Source organism: Mustela putorius, unplaced genomic scaffold (assembly GCF_011764305.1).
Source record: "Mustela putorius furo isolate JIRA1106 unplaced genomic scaffold, ASM1176430v1.1 tig00003874_pilon_pilon_pilon, whole genome shotgun sequence".
Classification (NCBI taxonomy): domain Eukaryota; kingdom Metazoa; phylum Chordata; class Mammalia; order Carnivora; family Mustelidae; genus Mustela; species Mustela putorius.
The window spans coordinates 156,300-180,349 of record NW_025422025.1 but is presented as its reverse complement, the minus strand read 5'-3'; the positions used below and the strand labels follow the sequence as shown (position 1 = coordinate 180,349).

General features: G+C 41.8%; 1 protein-coding gene and 1 pseudogene across 5 annotated transcripts in view; one reads left to right on the top strand and one right to left on the bottom strand.

Moving 5' to 3' along the window:
* Positions 1-650: 650 nt before the first annotated feature.
* Positions 651-24,050, top strand: part of LOC123388095 (conserved oligomeric Golgi complex subunit 2-like) — a 43,420-nt gene continuing 20,020 nt past the window's right edge. For 4 of the 5 annotated variants that reach the window (XM_045067116.1, XM_045067115.1, XM_045067118.1 and 1 more), the window contains exons 1-4: positions 651-808; positions 19,016-19,177; positions 20,333-20,395; positions 22,603-22,683. In XM_045067116.1, coding sequence (XP_044923051.1) covers positions 737-808; positions 19,016-19,177; positions 20,333-20,395; positions 22,603-22,683 — 378 coding nt within the window. In that variant the 5' untranslated portion in view covers positions 651-736. The remainder of the gene's footprint in view (positions 809-19,015; positions 19,178-20,332; positions 20,396-22,602; positions 22,684-24,050) is intronic. The other variant, XM_045067117.1, reaches the window with a different exon arrangement.
* LOC123388096 lies at positions 5,689-6,355 on the bottom strand (annotated as a pseudogene).

Genomic DNA, 24,050 nt, shown 5'->3' with positions numbered 1-24,050 from the left:
CAAACTTGTGGCCGCCCCGCAGCTGAGCCTAAGTGGAGCTGGGAACTGCCCACACGACCCGAGGCTGCCAGCTGACCACCTTCCTCCCTAAAGATCGCTGGAGCCAAGCTCGGCGGGGGAGAAGCCACGCTCGCGGGTGGGTGCCAGGGCTAAGGGCGGAAGCCGGGTTTCCACAGAGGCCTCCGCGCCCAAGCGGCTGCAGCGGCGGCGCACGGGGACCAGAGGCCTGACACCGGGACGCGCCCCCCACTCTGGACAACCGGCCACAGAAGTAAAGGGCCAGCATCCCGCCACGGCTATGCTTCCCGCGGGACAATCTCGGGAGAATGTCCTGGAAGAGGCTCGCAGGCCGATTTTCCGAGGGAAAGGGCGAGGTGGGGAGGGAGCGCCCCTGACCCTCCCTGCCCTCCCCTTTCCCGCTCACCGGGCATCACCAGCGGAGGGGCTGCCCCGCAGAAACGTAGGCGAGGTTGTAGTGTCGCCCTCCGCGGCAGGGAGGCAGCATCACCTGCTGGCTTCGCGGCAGCAGTCCGCGCGCCTCTCTTGGCCGAGGCAGGCGGAGGCGGGCCTGCGGCGTCCTCTTTCATTGCCAGCGGCGCAGGCGCTGCCATGTTGGGGGAAGCGGTGCCTTCTGTGAGGTGGAAAGGCCATGGCTTCACCCGTAGCGTCGGGGAGCGCAGCCTCCTACCTTTCCTCCTCGCTGGAGTGTCGGTGCTGAGAGGCGGCTGCCGGCGGGATGGAGAGAAGTAGGATGAACCTGCCCAAGGGGCCGGACACGCTCTGCTTCCACAAGGACGAGTTCATGAAGGTGCTCGCCTGGGCTCTGCTCCCCGGAGCCAGGCCGTGGGTGGCCTGCCCTCCTCGGCCCTCCGGGGCCTCTCCTCGGGCTTCTCCTGCGGGCTTCCTGGTCCATCCCCGCCCCAGACGGTTCCTCGGCGGGGACCTCACTGCACTTTGCAGTGAGTCTCTTGGCCTCGGGTGGGCTAGGTGCAGCCTGGAGAAAGCAGTCCTGTGAAATCGTGCACATTGAATGAAAAGGCCTGAAAGTTCAGGGCAAGTGGTTTTGAGCTAAACGTAAAAGCCCCGGACCCATAGGACCCGCCTCTGGTACCATGCGGCACAGTCAGACCGCCACTCCCCTGGCCTGACAGAAGCCTCCCAGTGCCTTGTGCCTAGAAGCTGAGCGACTGTGCGTTGAACACATCTCTGAACGCATGTACTTACCAGGAATCGGGTCATAAAGGCACTTAACCTAACGTTTATGCCTGACTTTCGTCTTAAGCTCCCGGAATGAGAAATCTGAAAGACTGTACTGTCCTTACTGGTTCTGGTCCAGTACTACAAAGCATACGAAGCTCCTTTTCTAAAGTTGGCCTACCTCTCTTGGTGAGGTCAGCCTGAAGCTGGCAGCAGATAACTGTAGGACATAAACTTACAGAATAGAAAATTAAACTGAAAAGACTTTACTGACAGACATAGCCTTGAAAATGTCCCAAGGTTTGAATCAGAGCCAGGAGGAGCTTTATCTGTTTTCTGTATCCCCCTGGGTCTGTACTTAAACTATCAAAACGTATATGTTTAATTTCTAAGGATTGGGATTTAGTAGCTGGTTTCAGTGTTAAAAAGTTTTGGCTCTGTAGGTACCTAAAATTCTGAAAAGAGTTTGAATTTCTTACTTTTTTATGGCTTCAAGTCTAATGTTTTTTTCTTTTTTGGGTTAACCAGCTAGTTTCTCTTTGATACTTGCATTCAGATCACATCTCCCAAACTCTGGCTTTAAAAGTGCTTATGTCTGGATCCTCTGCGGTGGGCCATATCATTTTTAATATGTAGGGATGTCTAGACGAAGGTATATTGTACTCTTGTTCTTGTATGGTGATGTTAAGCCACTGTAATAAAAGGTGTAAATTGAATGGAGTGTCTGAAGGAGAGCACAGAGTGAATTCTCTGATCCAGAAACCTTTTGTTAACGAAGGACACGTGATGAGGAGAGAGGTCATTGGAAGAAGAAAAGGCACACACACAGACTTAAAGAATCTCAAAGCACAGAAGTCTCTTTAGCTTGACTGTCTTTGGACTTCGTCAGGCTTTCTTTGGGCCTAACACTAGCATTTTCTCACACTTCCTCGCCCCGCCATCTTTCTCACTCTGTGCTGACAGAATGCCTTTGGTCAAAGCAGCTTCGGAAAATAGAAATCTCAGAATAGCAGTTTTAAAGTAGGACTTGACTTATAGGTAGGAAGAGAGCAAACTGGGAAAGTGGCTAGAATGCCAGCAATTCCATATTCTTTCAAGGCTCTGAAATTTCTGAATATAATGTACAATTTGTAGTGTTAATGAATGTGACCCCTTCATACATAGAAGGAAAATACATGGAACAGCTGTTCTGTGTAAAGTGGTATTGATCTTCTATGTGGGAGCTGGAGATAAAGGTTATTTGCAATTTGTGTTTCCGTCAGAGAGATGTTTTGTTAAGTTACAGTTCCGAGGCAGAAATGAGTGGAGAGCTTGCTGTCGGGGTTGTATTTCTACATAGGTGTCTTGTTTGGCACATTTTGGAATGAGACTGGGATGATAGAAAGGGAGATGGGGTGGGGCTGCGGGTTGCACCTTGGACACTGCATACATTGAGGGGTCCACATTGATGCAGTTTTCATGGTAGAGCTGCAGTCAGGTTTACAGCAGGAAGTTGCATGGTCATATCTGTTGAGTTCGAGCTGACTGGTGGCAGGAGACTACTTAAAAAGTCATGTTTATGAGATCTAATGAGAAATAGAAGGGGAAAGGTATGCAAAAGAGGTAGGTGATCAAAGTGCAGGAATGGCAGATGGGGAAGGGTCACCTGGGGCACAGGCACTGGCAACATCATACTTTGTCAGCTTAGAAATACGAAAATCCTTTGGGTTGACAGCCAACTAATAGATGAGCAGGACATAAGGTATTGGTAGTAGGGGGAGAGAGTGGCATAACAGATAAATTAGACCATTTACATGGGTGTGCTATTGACATCACATGTAGCCTTCCTCTTCCATCTCAACATATGACTTCATCTCCAGTCGTACAGAAAAATTAGCAGCCATCCCACGGGACCTACTCCATCCTGCTGATCATGATCCCATTCTTGTATTTGTCACCTTCTCCTCCTCGCCTGGTATGGGGAGGGGCTCTCCTTCCTCCTCAGGTTCAGTCTCCACTCTGGCTCGGAGTCTATGCCCTCCCGCCCTTCCAGGAGCCTGTGAGGATCCTCTCCCCTGCACTCCTTCCCATCACACGCTCCTGTTTGATCCTCTCCCACTTGACTGCCCCACCTCTAGGTATTGCCCTGTCACTGTTGCACATCACAGCCAGTGCTCAGGGGTTGACTTGACTTTCCCACCTTCCACCCTTCAGGCCCTGTCATTCCACTAAAGAGTTCTTACCAAACTGTTTCTAAGTCAGCGCACCTGACCTTTGTCTGTCTCCTTACTCGACATCGCAGTAGACCAAATGCTCTGCATTGCTTCCTGTCTTTCTTCTACCTCTCTGATGTGTCTCCTGTGCAAAGTCATGCTCCTGGTAGCCACTGAATGCTGATTATGGGCTCAGCCCCGTGTTCCTTTCTTTCCCTAGATGACGTTTTGTGCAGCTTCATGACCACCTATCAGCCGGTAAGGCAGATTCCTGTCTCTGGCCCACACACCTCCTGAGCACCAGTTCTGTATATCGGGCTTGCTGACCTTTCTTCTCGGATGTGTCTGTGGCCCCTCAGACTCATCAGGTTCAAGACGGAATTCATGAGCACCTCCTCCACTGAAAACTACCTTTCTTATTCTGTTGCCTCTCTCAGTAAACACTTCATCCGTTTAGCCTCGAGTTGGGAAACCAGAAGTCAACTCCTACTCTGTCACCTTTCCAAAATCTAGTCTGTCACACCAAGTCCTGTGGATTTCGCTTCCTAAACCTCTTGAGTCCATTTACTTCTTTCCATCTCTTCTCGTACCTTTGCAGTGCGCCCTTGCCATCACACCGTAGAAGCTTCTCACCCAGTCTCCATGTGCCTTCCTTGTCTTTCTGGCCCCTGTTCTACACTGCAGGCAAGACACTCTTGTCAGAATGCGGACGTGATCTTGTATGTACCAGGTGATTGTTCAGTCCACCAGCTCTTGAAAAACCATTTTCCCATGCACTCGAACGTATTTCAAAGAGAATCAGTCCCGCATGGGGTAGTTTTCCTTGGTAGACAGTTTGTTTCTGCGCTGAGCCATCTGCCTCCTTCGAACTTCTCTGTGTCAGTTCCTCTCTGGAACCTGTGGCTTCGTTGGCACCCCGGGTAGGCACATGATGACCTTTTCCATGAGAAGTGAAGGCAGGAGTCCTCTGGACTGTGAATGTATGTACCCTCATGTTCCATAGGTAAAAGAACCGTGTGTGTGGGTGGGGTGGTAAGTCCTTGAGGCTCCTCCCTGTTCTAATTGGGTGAACTGGGAATTTTGAGACAGGAAGCAGGTCCTGTGTGTCCTTGTTTGCAGGGAGCATGCATTCTGATGGACAAAACAGAAAAGGGGAAGAATGAGCAGCTGCTCAGATCTGCTTGTACTGTGCTGGCTGATTAGCTGTGACCTGCAGATGTGGGTTCCACCCTCGGCTCTGCTCTCTGCCTGCTTATGTCTAACTTGGGGCAAATCACTGGCCTCCGGCCTTCTGTTTGCTTGTTAGTATAAGTATGAGGTGGTGCTTATCTATGTGATCTTTGCCAGCTCCTCTGAAAAGACTCCAGTCCATCCTGGCTTGCAGATAAGGAAACTGAGGCCTGAGGTGTGATGACTTTCTTTAAAGCCACACAGCTAGTTGGGGCCAATCACAGGCCAGATCTCCTGACCCCCCACGCATCAGTCCTTGGAAATCCTACTGTTATATGTTACTTTCCAGAGGCCACAGGTGGGAACTGAGGGAAGTGGGACAATCAGAACATTAAGAATAGCGCAGGAGATGGCACAATGTCCGCATGCCTTGGCACCTGCATTTCACCAATAGGGCCACCTCTTACCTTAGAAGAAGTTCCCACAGGGCTGGTGATCTGGATGCCTGTCCTGGAGCTTAGCTATGGTAAACGGGACCAGAGGGAATTAATGGTTGTTTGAGGTGGATTTTGTTGACGTCGGCTGGAGATAGCAGCTGACAGAGGAGGAAGAGGGAAGAGTGACAGATGGCAGATAGCCGCAGGCCCTCAGGTCAGCCACTGTTGCTCAGGGTCGCCCATCCCCAGGAGCCGTCTTAGTATCACAGGAGCTGAGTGCTTACCCTGTGGGTTCTTAGTTTGATGTCACATCTTGGTGACAAGATTCCATTCTCTTCCGCATCAGTTTGAGACAGACATCGTAATGAAATTCTAATTAGCCAAATATGGAATGTAAGCCTGGAACTCATTTTATAGCGAAATTTTCTCATGTGAACTACTTTCCCTGATGATAGAGGAGTTGTGACGATGTAATATCAGATAAAGTTTATCTGATTGGCACTTGTAAGAAGGGTTCCCGGCAAAAAAGAACTGTTTTGTTGTTGTTGTTGTCCTCCCTTTTGATCTTTCCTTTCCATTCCTTTTTTTTTTTTTTTTTGTCTTGTGAGCGGTCATCTGATTTGCAAAAAGATGCAACAAAAAGTAAAATGGTACAAGATAATCAGTTTCAAAACATAAAAAAGTGAGTATCTTTAGCCATAGCTCAGAACAGAGGAACTGGGTAAGGAGAATTGCTTGTATGGACTGGCAACAGAAAAAGTTGGTAAAGGAGAGCTGAGGAACTCTATTAAGACATAGGAGTGAGGGGCTCTGTCATCATCTGGCATTCGCTCAGTGTCGTCTATATGGTTAGAGATGTCCATGATGGGAACTCCAGCAATCTTCTGGGTCTGGGTCAGCTGATGCCACAGTGTAACATTCTGAATTACTTCCGTACTGAGCAGTCATCTGCATAGTTTGTCTTGTGTGTACGTGGTAATCGTTTGAATCTTGGCTCTTTCGCAATCCTTAGAGCCTCTTGATACTTTCACCCCGGTTTCTCAGTTTCAGCCATTACACAGTCAGTTGTACAACTGGTACACTTGGCACACAGCCCGTCCATCATTGACCGGTCAAGTTTGGCCTAAATAGAAAAGTTGATAAAGTCGGTACCAACCAGGATGTGGTAAGTCGGCCCAGCTGTGTGTTTATATTGGAAAAAGCAGGAGGGATGTTGGGGGACTTCTCTTTCCTTGAGTGCATGGGATCCTTCTTTTCTTTCTTTTTAGGTTTTAATCTGTCCTTCTCTCAGAGAAGGATCACAGAGCTAAGCATTTGCTTCCTGGTGACATACTTGCTTGCTTTCTCTTGCTTCCCCATGTTCACACCATGCCCATTTCTCCTTGCTTTTGATTTTCTAATTCACTCTTTGTAGTACTATAAAACTTATTTAAATAAAATTTTGGCCTACTAAGTTATTGATTATTAGTAAGTTCTTTGTTCAAAATTTGAGAGCAAGAAGTATTATGTAAATATATCTTTTTGTTATTTAACTAGTCTTACAACATTTAGCATCAAATTTCTTGAAACATTTAAACAAATTAATCACAAACTGGGGCTTGGGCTCTTTCTTTTTTTTTTTTTTTAAAGTAATCTCTATACCCAACATGTGACTTGAACTCACAACCCTGAGATCAAGACCTGCACGCTCCAGTGACTGAACGAGCCAGGTGCCCTTTGGGCTTTTTGTTTTTAAGTTCCTCAGGTGAGGGGGTGCCTTAGTGGCTCAGAGGGTTAAGCTTCTGCCTTCAGCTCAGGTCATGGTCTCAGGTTCCTGGGATCGAGCCCTGCATGGGACACTCTGCTCAGCATGGAGCATGATTCCCTCCCTCTCTGGTACTTGTGATCTCTCTCTCTGTGTCAAATAAATAAATAAAATCTTTTTAAAAAAAAAGTTCCTTAAGTGATTCTAATGTGTGACCAGTGTTGAGAACTCTAGCACTGGATAATTCCTTTAAATAGCTCAAGAAATTAATTTTGAAAAGCAAACTAAAAGCCTACATAGATTATGATTGGTGATAAATTGAGGGGAAAAAAGAGATAAAGAGAAGTCAGCTGGAACAGAGTGTAATTAGGTACTCAAATATTTGTTAGATGGATAAATACATTTATGGAATGTACAGGTTTTTTTTTTTTGTCTCTTCATAAATATGTCAAATGGGTATATAAATTCAACAAAGGAGTTTGATATAAAATTGATTAAAATGTTAGAACAGAAGTTTTTTAGAATTTCAGTGTTACTATTTCATGATGCTTTTAAGATGATCTCTCTGTAGATGGTAGGAAGACCTTGTTAGCATATGTTTTTAATTTGTCAAGCTTGAATAATTTAGTCACCGAACAAAGATTTAGAATGAGTTTTGGGAGACACAAGTCCTAGATTATGTCCCCACCTACCTGGGTCAGAGATTTGAGAGCAGGGGCTGGAGGGAAGAGCTCCAAGGACATTTTTGTATACATGCTGATACCTTGGGCGGGAACACTCTTTCCACACTTCCTGTGGCTAGCTCCTTTGTGTCATTTGGATCTCAACTCATTGTTCTATATTTCCTGGTTCATCCAAGTTAAAATACATCCCATTTGTCACTCAGACCTTTACTGTGTCCTGTTTTCTTTTTAGCTGTGATCACTATTCATTAATCACTATTTGATCACTGTTCATTAATATAATGTTTGTTTACATATTTATTTTCTCATTTCTGCATTAGAATATCTGCTCCTTAAAAGCAGAGACCTTGTCTTTTCTTTTCATGACTGTGTCCCCAGGTCTTAGAGCAGAGCTGGAGTTGCATGATAAATATTTGAGGAATATTTATGGGATATACAGGGACATTTATTCATCTCTGTTGTCCATTGTTTTCAAGAATGGTTGGAAACACACACATACGTGAGCTCACACAAACTTTCTATGTCTTTCAACCCCTATGCAGTGTGCAGATTAGTGCTTAACTATTTTGGTTTTTTGTCTCGATGAAATGGGACATGTTTCAGGGCAGAGCTCATAAATTTCATATGCCCTCTTAGTACTTCTCATCATTACAGAGTGATGGTTCTGGGGGATTCTGCTTCTCGTGGAGATAGTATATAGTGATTTTATAAGTCCATGTATCCGGGAAGGAGTGTTTTACTTCTTGGCAGCTTAGAGAACTTCAATCTTTCCAAATTCCATGTAATTTTCATAGCATTAAAGCTACTAATTTCAGATTATTGGTAAGTTTTAAATGATTAATTCCCAGGTTACTTTGAATTAGTCTTTGCTTGCCATCCCTGATTGCAGCAAGTTAGTAAAGTAGCTAAACTGTTAAACTCTACTTGGGTTTAATTTTGAGCGATGTCACTGCTTCTCTCATGGTTAATGGTTCTTAATTACCTGCAGCTTGTCTGGTTTGCTCATTTATTTTCCTGTGTTCCAACACCTCTTGTGATCTCCCAACTTCTGGCTTTTTGGGGGATTTGTACTTTAACTGGTACAAAGAGAAGATATTTTTCTTCTAACTTACAACTGATGAACCAGCATTGATACAGTATTAATTAAAATGCATGGTTTACATTAGGGTTCACTCCTCTTTCTATAGTTCTGTGGTTTTTGACAAATGTATAATGTTATTTACCTACTGTTGGTATCTTACAGCCTAGTTTCATTGCCTTGAAAACCCCTGTACCTCATCTATTTGTTTCTTCTCCTCTCTCTGCACCCTCCTCGCTCACCCCTCAGCCCGGGATCTTTTTACTGTCTAGAGTTTTACCTTTTCAGAGGCACCTGGCTGTCTTAGTTGCTAGGGCATCTGACTCTTGATCTCGGGGTTGTGAGTTCTAGCCACCACATTGGGTATAGAGATGACCTAAAAAATAAATAAAAATAAAAATGTTGGTTAATTTTTACCTTTTCCAGAATGCCGTAGAGTTGGAATCATATACTATTTAGCCTTTGAGACTGGTCTTTCACTTAGCAGTATGCATTTAAGGTTCTTCGAAGTCTTGTGGCTTAATAATTCATCTTTTAATTGTCGAATAATCTATTGTGTGGGTGTGGCACAGTGTACCTGTTCACCTACTGAAGGAGATTTGGATTGCTTCCAAGTTTTGACACTTCAGAGAATAAACATCCATGTGCAGGTTTTTGTGTGGACACTAGTTTTAAGCTCTTTTGGGTAAATACAAAGGAGCACAATTACTGATCTTATAGCGAGAATGTGTTTAGTTCTGTGAGAAACTGCCAAGCTGTATCATACAGTGCCTCCCATTTTGCATTCTGACCAAACAGTGAATGAGAGTTCAGTTGTCCCACATCCTTGCTAGCATTTGGTATTACTAGTGCTTTGGATTTTTTATATTCTACGTGATATGTAAGAGTACCTTGTTTAAATTTGCAATTTCTTAATGACATACAAAGTTGAGCATCTTTTCAGATCCTTTTCTTTTTCTTTTTTAAAGATTCTATTTATTTATTAACAGCACAAGCACACGGAGAGGTAGTAGCAGGAGATGGAAAAAAGCAGGCTCCTCGCTGAGCCGGGGGCCCAGTGTGGGGTTCAGTCCCAGGACCTGAGGTAAAGGCAGATGCTTAACTGACTAGGTTTCCCAGCCACCGCTCTTTTCATATTTTTAAATTAGGTTTGATTTCTTGTTGCTACTAAGACATCTTTATATTATATTTCTTATTTTAAGTCCTTTACTATGGATGTGTTTTGCAGATATTTTCTCTACTCTGTGACTGGTCTTTTCATTCTCTCTCTCTCTTTTTTTTTAAGATTTTATTTATTTATTTATCAGAGAGAGAGCGAGCGAGAGCGAGCACAGGCAGACAGAGTGGAGGGCAGAGTCAGAGGGAGAAGCAGGCTCCCTGCGGAGCAAGGATCCCGATGTGGGACTTGATCCCAGGACGCTGGGATCATGACCTGAGCCGAAGGCAGCTGCTTAACCAACTGAGCCACCCAGGCATCCCGTCTTTTCATTCTCTTAACAGTGTCTTTTACAGAGAACTTTAATTTTAACAAAGTCCCTCTCATCAATTTTTTTCTTTCATAGATCATGCTTTTGGTTTTATATCTGAAAAGTCATTGCCAAATCCAAGGATCCCTACATTTTTTCTTATGTCATCTTTAAGAATTTTTGCATTTTGTGTTTAGGTTTTGTGAAAGGTGTGAAAAGTTTGTTTTTATTCTTTTCATTTGTTTGTTTTTTCTTATCAATGTCCCATTGTTCGGTTCCATTTGTTGAAGACTGTCCTTGCCATTGAGTTGCCTTTGCCTGTGTGTGTGGATGTTTTTCTGGGCTCTCCATTCTGTTCCAAGCACCTGTCTCTTTTGCCAGGCACCTTCTGTCTTAGTCACTATAGCTTTAATAGTAAGTCTTGAGATTGGATGGTGGCAATCCTCAATTTCCTTTTTTTCCCCACTCTTTAATATTTTGTTGACTACTCTGGGACTCTTGGTTTTCCAGTTTTCCATCCAAATTTTAGAGTCAACAGGTTGGTATCCACAGAATAACTTCTTGGCATTTTGATTGGGATTGCATTGAGTCTGTCGATCATTTTGGGAAGGACTGACCTCTTAACAGTATTGAGTGTTCTTACCCAAGATTATGGACTTTCTTTCCACTTCACATATGACCTTGCTTGTTATCTTTCATCAGAATTTTATACTTTTTCTCACATAGATCTTGTGCATAATTTGTTAGATTTGCACCTAAGTATTAATTTTTTTTGGTATGCTAATGTAAATGGTGTTGTGTTTTTAACTTCAAATTCCACTTGTACATTGCTGGTATATACAAAAGCAATGGACTTTTTAAATTTTTTAATTAAAATTCAATCTCGTTAACATATAGTGTACTTTTAGTTTCATGGTTAGAATTTCATGATTGATTGGTTGCATACAACACCCAGAGCTCATCCCAACAAGTGCCCTCCTTAATACCCCTCACCCAGTTACCCCAACTTTCCCCTCTCCAGTAACCCTCAGTTTGTTTCCTGTAGTTAAGTCTCTTGTGATTTGCCTCCCTGTCTGTTTCTATTTTTCCTTCCCTTCTCCTATATTCATCTGTTGTTTCTTAAGTTCCACATGTGACTGAAAGTATATGGTATTTGTCTTCCTCTGGTTCCATCCATTCCCTTGCAAATGGCAAGATTTTGTTCTTTTTGATGGCTGAGTAATGTGTGTGTGTGTGTGTGTGCATGTGTGTGTACCACATCTTCTTTATCCATTCATTTGTTGATGGACATCTGGGCTCTTTCAATAGTTTGACTATAAATATTGGGGTGCTTTTGCCCCTTCAAATCACTTTGTGTACTTTGGATAAACATCTAATAGGGCAATTGCTAAGTCGTTGGGTTGTTACATTTTTAACTTTTTGAGGAGCCTCTATACTGTTTTCCAGAGTTGCATTCCCACCAACAGTGTAGGAGGATTCCCCTTTCTCCACATCCTCGCCAACATCTGTTGTTTGCTGACTTGTTAATTTTAGCCATTTTGACTGATGTAAGGTGGTGTCTCATTGTGGTTTTGATTTGTATTTCCCTGATGCTGAGTGATGTGGAGCCCATTTGGATGTCTTCTTTGGTCTGTTCATGTCTTCTGTCCATTTCCGGACTGGATTTTTTTGTTTTTTGGATGTTGAGTTTGATAAATTCTTTATAAATTTTGAATACTGGCCCTTTGATACATCATTGGAAAGCAATTGACTTCTGTATTTTAGCTGTGTATCATGCAGTCTTGCTGTAATCACTTGACTAGTTTCAGGAGGGTGTGGGTGTGGGTGTGGGGTGTGAAATCTTTGTATTTTCTGTAGACTGTCATGTCATCTGTGAACAAAGTTTTATTCTTTCCCAGGTTGTATACCTTTTGTTTCCTTTTCTTACCTTATTTCATTAGTTTGGCCTTCCAGTATAGTATTGAATAGTAGTAGTAGGAGGGACATCCTTGCCTTGATTTTCTGTCTTCTATTTTCTCAGTATTAATATCATGTTAGCTGTGGATTTTTGGAGACATTCTTTATCAAGTTGAGGAAGTCCTCCTATTCCTAGTTTCCTGAGGGTTAATAATGAAGAGGTGTGGGTTTTGTTAAATGTTTTTTTTCCTCCCTTCATTGATATGATCATGTGATTTTTTTTCTGTTGATATGATGGATCACATTGATTTTCTAATGTTGCATACCTGGAATAAATCCTACATGATCCTGGTGTACAATTTTTTAATATAATGTTTGCTTTTATTTGCTAATTTTTGTTGAAGATTTTGTGTATGTGTTCATGAGAGATACTAGTTTGTAGTTTCTTTTCTTGTAGTATTGGTTTTGGTGTCAGGGTAATAATGATCTCCTAGAATGATTTAGGAAGTATTCCTTCTAGTTCTACTTTCTGGAAGAGATTTTAGAGAATTGTGTAGTATTCCATAAATGTTTGGTTGAATTTACAGTGATTGGGATTGTTAGCAGTAGCCCTCCCTTCTTTCATCTGATATTAGTAATTTATGTCTTCTACCTTTTTTTCTTTGTTTGCCTGGCTAAGGGTGTATCTGTTTTATTGATGTTTTCAAAGAAACAGACTTGGAGTTTATTGATTTAAAAAAAGAAATTCCTGGTTTTAATTACATTGATTTCTGCTCTAATTTTTATTTTTTTCTACTTCCTTTAGGGTTTTTTTTTTTTATGATTTTATTTGACACAGAGAGAGTCCGTGAGAGAGGGAATACAGGCAGGAGGAATGGGAGAGGGAGAAGCAGCCTCCCTGAGCAGGAAGCTCTGATGCAGGGCTCTGTCCCATGATCCTAGGACCATGTCCTGAGCCAAAGGCAGATGATTAACCAACTGAACCACCCAGGAGCCCCTCCTTACTTTAGATTTGATTTTGTTGTTGTTGCCTAAAATGGAAGCTTAGATTATTGACTTGAATCTTTTTTTTCTAATATTTGCATTCAGTACTGTATTTTCCCTTTAAGCAGCATTCCACATATTTTGCTACATTGTATTTTGTTGAGACTGGTCTCCTGTCATTTAGAAGTGTGTCATTTAATCTCCATGTATTTTGGACTTCTTCAGCTATCTTCTGTTTGTTACTGATTTTTAATTCCATTGCGGTCTGAGAACATACTTGGTATAATTTTTATTTTTAAAAATTTGTTGTGTTTTGTGGCCCAGAATTATTCTGTCTTGATGAGTGTTCCATATGAGCTTAAGAAGAATGTGTGTTGCACTATTACTGGGCGAAATTCTCTGTGTACGTCTGTTGTACGGTAATTGATGGTGGTGTTGAGTGTGCCATGTCTGGACTGAATGTCCACATCTGTCAGATCCTTGTTGCCCTACTGCTGGATCAGCCCATTACTGATGGAGAAGTGTTGAAGTCACCAGCTGTGATAATGGAATTGTTTATTTCTCCCTGCAGTTCTGTTAGGTTATATCTCACCTGTGTTGATCAGGCACACATATGTTAAGGATAATTGTGTCTTCTTGGTCAGTCGATTTATTTATCATTATGTAATGCTGCTCTTTATGCCTGATAATTTTCCTTCTCTGAAATCTGCTTTGTCTGAAATTCATGTAGCTACTCCATTGCTCCTGTGATTAGTGTTACTTTGGATTTTTTTAATGTATCCTAGCATTTAACTTGTTGATATTTAAGTTGTTTCATTTTTCATCAAAATATAATTCACAAAGCATAATAGTTGCCATTTTAAAGTGTACTCTTCTCTGGTTTTTAGTATATTTACTATGTATATGGTACATACGTCACTTCTGTCTAATTCCAGAATGCTTCCATCACCCGAAAAATAAACCTCTTAGTTCCAATTCTCCCCTCCCCTTATTTCCTGGCAATCATGAATCTACTTTCTGTGTTTATGGATTTGCCTTTTCTGGAACATCTCATATCAGTGGAATTGTATAACACGTGACCTTTTGTGTCTGGCTTCCTTTAACCTGAGAGTAGAATGTTTTCAGACTTCACTCGTGTTGTAGCATGTAACAGTTTAATCCTTTTTATGGTTGTGTAAGAGGCTCTTCCACATTTTATGTATCCATTCATCAGTTGATGGACGTTGGGTATATACTCTTTTGGCTGTTATGAGCAGCGCTGCTGTGCACATTCATGTACAGGTTGTGGCAGGAATATCTGTTGTCAGTTCTGTCGGTGTCATACCCCTAGACGTAGAACTGCTGGTTAATTGTACGTGTGTAACTTCTTGAGGAGCTACCGAGCTGTTTTCTGCCTTAGCCACACTATTTTACATTCTCACCGACAATACAAGAGGGTTCCAGCTTCTCCGAATTCTTGCCAGCACTTTTCTTCTTCTTTTTTTTTTCTTTTTCTTTTTCTTATTTTACCATAGTTGTCCTAGTGGGTGTGACGTGGCATCTGAATGTGCTTTTGATTCGCATTTCCCCAATGACTAAGGATGTCGAACATCCCGACATGTGCTCTTGACCGTCTGTGTATCATCTTTGGAGAAATGTCTATTCAAAAGTCTTTGGCTTGTTTTTAAATTAGGTTATTTGTCTTTTTGTTGTTGAGTTCTAAGAGTACATTTGCATATTCTGGTTATTAGGTCCTTGTCAGACAAATGATTTGCAGATACTCTCTCCCATTCTGTGGGTTGTCTTTTCACGTTCTCCGTAGTGCCCTTTGACACACAAAAGTTTTTATTTTGATCAAGTTCAGCTTATCTAATATTTCTTATTGCTTTGTGTATCATGTCTAAGAAAGCTTTGCCCGATCCAAAGTCCTACAGATTTTCACCTGTTTTCTCTGGGTGTTACAGTTTTTACTCTTACATTTAAATCTTTGATCCATTTTGAGTTATATTTTTGTGTATGTGTGACGTTGCTGTTCCAAGTTCATTCTTTTGCATGTAGATATTCACTTGTCCTGGTAGTAGGCACTCGAAAAGACTGTTTTTCCCCCCATTAAATGGTCTTGGCATCCTTGTGAAAAATCAGTTGACTGTAGATGTATGGGTTGTAAATACTTTCTTTTTGAATACTTGGGAAATCTACACTATAAAGTAAAACCATTCCTAAAGTAGTAAAACCATTCTTGGTTAAGTGAAATGGGTCTCTATTATGGCACTGTGAGTTTGGGTATGCTTTTCACAGCAAACGCTGCCTAACCCAGTATTCACAGATGTTCCAAGTTATTTAGTCATGTGTTATGCAACTTTTGTTTATCTGAGAACAAATGCATAAATGTTAAGTTGAGTACTAATATTACCTAATAGCATTTGTTCACTGAGGCTAAGTTATATGATTCATTTATTTATTTTAGATTTTATTTGAGAGTGAGAGAGTGCGGGAGCAGGAGGAAGGGACAGAGGGAGAAGCAGGCTCCTTGCTCAGCAGAGTGCCTGATGTGGATCTCAAACCCAAGAGACTGGGATCATGACCTGAGCCAAAGGCAGATGCTTAACCAACTGAGCCACATAGGCACCCCAGTTATACAATTTAGAATGCCATCATGAAGTTAAAGAAGTTCAACAATGTGTAACTGAGGCAGGGAAAGTGATTGACCTAAAGGTATACAGTTGGTGAGTAGGATGGCCAGGATTATGAACCGAGACCCCCTCCCGTGATATACTACATAACTATGATGTAAGATCTGAGATGGTCTCAGGAGAGAAAGGTCCAGGCTAATTTGGTCACCAGTGTAAGAAGCAGGTGGCTTTCTGTAGATGACTGTGAAATTACGGTTTGGTATGAAGTCCTTGTGTCCGACACTAGCAGGGTCAGTCTTTGGTTGATTAACTAAGAAAGTCAGTTTAAACAAGTACTCTTAGGGAATGGTACATACAGTTTTTAGCATTTTATTTGGAAAAAATATATGTACATTTATTCTCCATTGAAACAGTGCCAGGTCTTTTCTCTGGAAACTGGCCTGCAGATTAGATTTCTGAGTTATCACAGCACTTGGGTCGCTCAATAGGTTAGGCATCTACCTTCGGTTCAGGTCATGACCTCGGGGTCCTGGGATGGAGTCCCACATTGGGCACCCTGTTCAGAAGGGAATCTCCTTCTCCCATTGCCCCTTTCCCTGCTCATACTGTCTGTCTGTGTCTCAAATAAATAAAAAGAATCTTTTTTAAAAAAGCTTTCTATGTTGTCTTTTTTTGCATTCAGTTTCAGTTTCTTTAACTGAATTGAGTGAGAATCCTGTGATCACTCCCTCCCTGCCTGGTACGTGGTCATCTCACCCATACCTAACTTAGCAAAAATTTTTTTATTGATTTCTTTGTATCAAATCTTTCCAAAGTAGCTGTGTTAGTTTTCAAAAGAACAGTGATTTTTTTTGCAGTCATATTTTGTTGGTTTACATAGTGTTTAATGAAGCTATATAATTACGAAGTAAGTGTAGGTGTCCTTAACTAGTTTGGGAATCATCACATTTGATTCTTGCTGACTAAACAGGTCATGGAGTAGCAGAGTCACAGGGCAAGTAGATAGTAATTTATTGCCTCTAAGCATATAAGCCTACCGGGGTATCACAGTATTATAAAGGGGAAACACAGGATCGCTAATCCTGTGAGACCAATACTTGGAAATAGGTTATGAAAGATTTGGAACATCTGTTCAATGGGACACTCAGCATGCACAAAAAATATTAATAGAAATGTATGTGTTTTACGTAGACATTCAAGTTATATTTTTAGATGGGAAATTTTTTTAATAGAATGGGTTTTTATTTTTTATTTTTTTATTATTTTATTAAGATTTTATTTATTTATTTGACAGAGAGAGAGAGAGAGGTCACAAGGAGGCAGAGAGACAGGCAGAAAGAGGGGGGAAAGTAGGCTCCTGGCTGAGCAGAGAGCCTGATGTGAGGCTTAACCTCAGGACCCTGAGATATGACCTGAGCCAAAGGCAGAGTCTTAACCCACTGAGCCACCCAGGTGCCCCTAGATGGGAAATAGATTAGAAGAGCATGAATATTTGTGTGTGTGTGTGTGTGTGTGTGTGTACACATATGTGTGTGTACACACATACATAGAGAAGGTCTGGGGTTTCCATTCAAGATGGTGGCATAGGAGGATCTTGAACTCATCTCTTCTATGAAATAACACACTGAATCTATAGCTCCATATGGAAAAATTTCCTGTGGAAAAAACCCTACAACTAGCTGAGTGACTCCTACACATTAGGTGAGTAAGGAAAAAAACATATTTTGAAGTACTCACCAGCACTCACCATAGTACATACCTTCCCCAATGTCCACAACCTCACCCCCCTCTCCCTACACCCCTCCCCCCAGCAACCCTCAGTTTGTTTTGTGAGATTAAGAGTCTCTTATGGTTTGTCTCCCTCCCTCCCAATCCAATCTTTTTTTTTTAAAGATTTTATTTATTTATTGGACAGACAGAGATCACAAGTAGGCAGAGAGGCAGGCAGAGAGAGAGGAGGAAGCAGGCTCCCCGCTGAGCAGAGAGGCCGATGTGGGGCTCGATCCCAGGACCCTGGGATCATGACCTTAGCCGAAGGCAGAGGCTTTAACCCACTGAGCCACCCAGGTGCCCCCCTCCGAATCCAATCTTGTTTCATTATTTTTCCTTCCCTACCCCCACACCCCCCACTTTGCCTCTCAAATTTCTCGTATCAGGGAGATTGTATGATAATTGTAATTCTCTGATTATTTCACTCAGCATACTCTCTAGTTCCATCCACATCATTGCACATGGCAAGATTTCCTTTGTTTTGATGGCTGCATAGTATATTATGTATAGATATATATAGATATATATAGATCTATATTTTAAGATTTTATTTATTTATTTGACAGAAATCACAAGTAGGAAGAGAGGCAGGCAGAGAGAGAGGAGGAAACAGGCTCCCTGCTGAGGAGAGAGCCTGATGTGGGGCTCGATCCCAGGACCCTGGAATCTTGACCTGAGCCGAAGGCAGAGGCCTTAACTCACTGAGCTACCCAGGTGCCCTATATTATTATATATTTAAAGTTGCTAAAGCTTAAGAGTTCTTAGCACAAGAAAAAAATGTGTATGTTTGGTGATGGATGTTAACTAGTTTTAGGGCGATCATTTCACAACAGATAAAAATATGGAATTTTTATGTTGTACGCCTGAAACTAACATGTGTCCATTATATGTCAGTTTCTTTAAAAAGTAATTGATATTTTATTTTTTAAAAAATTATTTATTTATTTGACAGACAGAGATCTCAAGTAGGCAGAGAGGCAGGCAGAGAGAGAGACAGGGAAGCAGGCTCCCTGCTGAGCAGAAAGCCCAATGCGGGGCTTGAACCCATAACCCTGGGATCATGACCTGAGCTAAAGACAGAGGCCTTAACCCACTGAACCAGCCAGGCACCCCAAAAGTAATTTATATTTTAAAGAGAAAGACTAGGGCACCTGGGTGGCTCAGTCAGTTAAGCGTCTGCCTTCGGTTGAGGTCTTGATTTCAGGGCCTTGGAATGAACCCTGGGATCAGGCTCCCAGCTCAGCAGAGAGCTGGCTTCTCCCTCCGCCCCTCCTCCCACTTCTTCTCTCCGTCTCTCTCTCTCAAATAAATAAAATCTTAAAAAAAAAAAAGTAAAGAGAAAGACCAAAACAAAGTCTGGAAGGATGTGAATCGCTGTGTTAAATAGTGAAGAAAAATAAACAGTAACAGTGCTTAACTGCAGAGCATTAGAGAGTGGGTGATTTTTTTTCTCTCTTATATAAGTATTTCTTGGTTGGTTGAAAGTTTGACAGTGAACATTTGTTACTTTTAAAATTAAGAAGAAAAAGCTGTTTCTATTTTGAGAAGAGCCTCTTTGAAATGTATAATTAAAAGAAATAAAATGCCTGTAGAGTTAGGCAACAGGAGAGAATGGTCTTGGTGTAGGGACCCCTTTCCCATAATCTTAGGAAGTGAGCATACCCCCTGATGTCCCTGTGTGTGTTCCCCTGCAGTAATATGGCCTCTTATTCTTTCTCTGATCTTATTTTTCTATGTAAAATGTGGTATCAGTACAATCATTTTTTCTTTCTGGTTTGATTTTCAGGAAGATTTCGACATCGATCACTTTGTGTCTGACTGTAGGAAGTGTGTCCAGCTGGAGGAACTAAGAGGAGATCTGGAACTCTACTATAAACTTCTTAAAATAGCCATGGTCAAGCTCATCAACAAGGATCATGCAGATTTTGTCAACCTTTCCACAAACTTGGTAAACCTGAAATTCACAAGTTCTAAACACACACACACACACACACACACACACACACACTTTCTCTCTCCTTCATATTTATTAAAAGGGCAGAGTTTTTAGAAACCTTTCAGTTGATTACCCCACCAACCCCACCATAAACTTGAAGAAATTACCAATTTCATTAATAAAAGAACTAAACTTTTTGGAATACATCTTTTGTTTGTTTTAGTTTTTATTCATTTAAGGGTGCTTTAGTTTGATTATGTTTCAAATTCATTAGTCAACAGTGAAAAGTAAAGGATAATAATACCCAAGGGGTTGTTTTATTAGTTGCGAAGTGATTACCCTGAAGTGTTCCTTGATTTAGACTAATTTGTAGGAACAAATGTCCACCACTCTTACAATGTTTAATTTACTCCCAGGTATATCTTTTAGCCAGAGCTAGGTTGAGGGAACATTGGCCAATATTGATATTTAAAAAGTTTGGTTTTATAAAAATATAAGAATGATTTGCAGTGAGCTTATCAATTGTTTGTAAAAGCCGTTTAGAAATGTTGAATTTTGTTACTTGGCAGAAAAGTCTCCTTGTTGATGCTTCATTTTGTTTTAAATCTGTTTGTCTAGAGAAGCACAGAAAGTTGCAGCTCCGTGGGAATTTGAAGAAGCATTAAAATTAATGATGCACTTTTGCTTTTGGGAAATATACCACTAAGATAAATATCCCAATAGGATTAAAAACCTAGAAAATTTTACTTCTGTTTAATTTCTATTTTTCTCGAGGCTTATAATAATGTTTAAGAGAGACGTAGCCCATCAGACTTTCACATCAGCTGGCTGAGTATCATCAATTACAAACAGAGAACTGTTCACCTTCTGTGAAAATTTTTCACATTCATTTAAAATGTCATCTAAAGGCAAATTGTTCTTAAGGAAACTTTCGTTTCTCATGACTTCCCTTATTTTTATAGTTTCATGTATTTCAACAGATTTTTTTCATATTCTATGAACAACATTAATGGCCAAATAACACTTCTGTTGTTTAGCTAGTTATGTAGCAAAATACGGTTGTGCCAAAAAAATAACTTAAATCTGGTACTGCTTTGATCGTTAAATAGATACATCACTATTACTCCTTATCGTGATGTGTTTGTGCCAACCTGGTTTTGCCTTTAGGTTGGCATGGACAAAGCCCTCAATCAACTTTCTGTGCCTTTGGGACAGTTACGAGAAATTCTGGTAAGTCCCCAATTAATGAAAACAGTCTACTGTGACGCCCGTTGTCCTCATCGGCTTTTCTCTAAGAATTCTTTTCATCTGTTAGTTGGGTGGTACTGGTGGTTATATTTTAGCGGTTCATGATTATAATATTCACCTTCAGAAGAGTTGTAAATGATTTTGTTTTTGCATATGCTAAAAACCTCAAAAAACATGTTCAATTTGAAGAAGACATATTCTCAGAGTAGACAACCTTAAGATGTCAGGGGAGAGGAAGCATATTTCCAAATTCAACTTATTAATGCCACTTTGGTCATATGTAAGTGGTTTCTAATTTATGAATGACTTGTATTTTAACAGTTTGTAATCTTGTAAATACCCCCCCCCACGTAATCTACGTGTGATTAGGTTCCTGGGCTGATCTACAAAAACTGTGTAATCCCTAATGGAACTGAAGGATAATATAAATAAAATGTAATACTTAATAAATGTTACATTTGCATGTTCTCTCAGAAAAATCTCTGTTGTGAGAATGGGACTCCCCACCTCTAAGCCATTGGGAATAGGAACTCCACCTGGGTGAACAGTGGAGGGGGAATTGTGGCATCACTTCTAACAGAAAACTGTGCTGCCCTGTCTCCCCCCACCCCGTCTGTGTCTGGTGCCCTGACTTCTGGCCTCTGTCCGTTCTGATGCCCTGTCGTAAACTTGTCATAAACGGCACCATCCTTCCTTGTGTGTCTCCTCTAGCTTGAATGGCCTCGTGCATCCCTCCCCTTAGACAGTGCCTGCATCCTAGAGAGAATATAAGGAGAACATAATTTAAGGGAAGACACAGTACATGGTTAGAACCAAGAAAAATGCAGAGTAACGGAAATATCAGTGCTGAGAAGCCTAGGGGAGGGGCAGGCAGGAAAGAGTTCATGAAATAGGTAAAAATCTTGAGTTGTGCCTTGAGGTAGCCAATACTTTCCATGGTTTATATCTCATTTGAATTTTACAAAATCTTGTTAAAGGTACTTTTCCTTGGAATGGAAGGGATTTTCGTGGTCCACTGTTGGATTCCACACCAGCCACTGTTGGGCTCTCCCACTGCCTCCTTGGTGTGCCTCTTCCTCCGGGGGCCTTATAGTGGTGTTGTTTCCCAAGCCTAGCCTTCCTTTGGCCTCCCACTCTTCTCTAGAACCCCCTCCCTGGAGGCAGATTTGCTCTACTCACACAGGCTCCCGTCCCGCCTCACCCCCTGCCATCACCGAATCCCCTCCCTTTTCCATGGCCTGTCTTTATGGCCACTTTGGTCCTGCTCAGCCACAGGCCTGACCTGCCTTTCTGGTCCCAACTCTGAAGCTGTTCTGTGAGATTCTCAGACCACTGAGGGATCCGACTATATCTGTCTTCATTGTATCCCTGTGGGCTGCCACAATACTGACGTCCAGGAGGTGTTTCATAATGTTGATGGAGTGAATTAATTCACCTTCCTGTGGAATTTTTGTGATATGCCTACTTCATTCTAGTTGTTTCTGTTAACCTTTGTTTTGGCCCTACTTCCTAATTATCTCTTTATTCATTAGCTTCTGGGCATGTTTCTCCACCTCTGCGCTCTGCCTTTTTCTGGTCTTCTGTTCTTCATTCTAGATTCCTGGTATTTCCATACCCACATTTCATCATCATGCATCAGTGCTTTGACATTCTCTCATTCTCTAAAATAGGCAGAATCTGAAGACCTCATCTCAGTGAAGTTGGCCCTCCATTCCTATTTCTGCTTCTCTCCAGAAGGAAGCCTGAAGTGCACATGGCTGTGTGCCTGTCTGACCCTGCCCCTGAGTGTGTCTGCACTAACATCTGTTTCCCATCCCCTCCCTACCTCGGCAGCTGTGTACACATGGCTTTCAGAGTCCGATTCGAGCCCCGTCGCATTTCCAGACTCTCCTGTACTTTGCTTCATATTATCTGTTCTCCATTCTAAGTCCCCTCATCCCCCTAACTTTCACTGTATATGTGTCATTCTTCTTCTGGCCATGCGACCCTGCCTTCGTGTCATTATGCCCCCAGATCATGAGTCCCCTCAACAGTAACTGTGTCTGGTATATCATTTTTTTTTTTTTGGACAATATCTGCATAGTACTGGTGCACAGGTATTAAGTTCTGTGGAATTGAATGAGATGTAGGAACTTGATAATGTGACAAAACAATGTCTGTAATATGTTTTTTTTATTATTCTTTTAAAGAGTCTCAGGTCATCTGTCAGTGAAGGAATTCGGGCAGTAGATGAACGAATGTGTAAACAAGAGGACATAAGGAAGAAAAAGGTACCCTCCAGTAGATTTCTTATGCTGCCTGCCAGTTGAAGCCCTCTCCTCTTGTCTCTGAGAGCTTGTCAGCACTATTCAGGTTTTTTTCAAAGCTCTCACGCATGTGCATTTTATGCATTATGTCACGTTATCTACCTGAAATAATAAGACAGAATTTTAGAGGTACCCACACGATCTCAAGATCACCCACTTTTTCCAGAACAAGAAACAGTGATAACTGTTGTCGGTGCAGCACTTGACAGTTAACGACTGTATAAATTGTCAGCGGCCCTGTAAAGAAAATAGGCCTATATTAGAGACTAGGGGAGAAGTTGGCTTTCCAAAGCAAACTCAGGATTCTGCCATAGGTTTGTTGTTATTTTCTGATCCTGTGTTCTTTATGTTCTGGTGTTCACTTTAATTTTTTTGATTCCCAGTAGTTAGCATGTGGTGTTGGCTTAGTTTCAGGTGTGTGAGACAGGCAACGGCTCTGTACATCTGAGGGCTCACCCCGGGTGTGTGCCCCTTAGTGCTATCTCCAGTTTCAAGTGTCCCCAATGTCATTCATGATCATAACGATGTAGGGGCACAACGGGCATTGGGAGTCTGGGCTTCTGACTCTCTCCTGCTGCTCTGTACAATGTTTTCTATGTGTATTATTAGCATATTTGTTAAAGTCTCAGTGGGGAGAGAACCTGTTTGAGGGACCTTCTGTTTAATTCGCCTCTGGATCTCCTCACAGCTTTTATCCAAAGAATGCTTGTCATGCGCTTCCAGACAAAACAGTAAGCTTTATGAGAGCAGGGTGTATTTCTTGCTTTATTTTCTCGTGTCCCCCTCCTCCCCCACCCCCCGTCGGAATGAATGTCGAGCTCCCAGGGGTGTTCAGTAACTATTTATTGAATGGATGACTTTGTATTTTTTTGTTCTTTAAGGATGAGAGTTTTCATAATGTTCCTTAACCTCTTTGATAATATTTGTAGTGTAAAAGGTCTTTAATGATTTGGTGCTTGGCCATATAGGTATATGCACATGTAAACTGAGAGGGTCAGTACGATCAGAAGCCAAGGTTAAAACATGAATAAAGGGCCATAAGAAAACAAATGGAGGGGCGCCTGGTGGCTCAGTTGGTTAAACGTCTGACTCTTGATTTTGGCTCAGGTCATGATCTCAGGGTCATGAGATTGAGCCCCGCATTGAGCTCTGTGCTTAGCAGGATGTCTGCTCGAGATTCTCTCTCTCCCTCTACCCCTCCCCTGCACGCGCACATGCAGTCTCTCTCTCTGTCAAATAAACAAATCTTTTTAAAAAAATAGGAAAGAAATGCCCATAGAAAGATTCAGGATGGGGAAAAGAAGAAATAGGAGTATAGAATATGAGAAAGC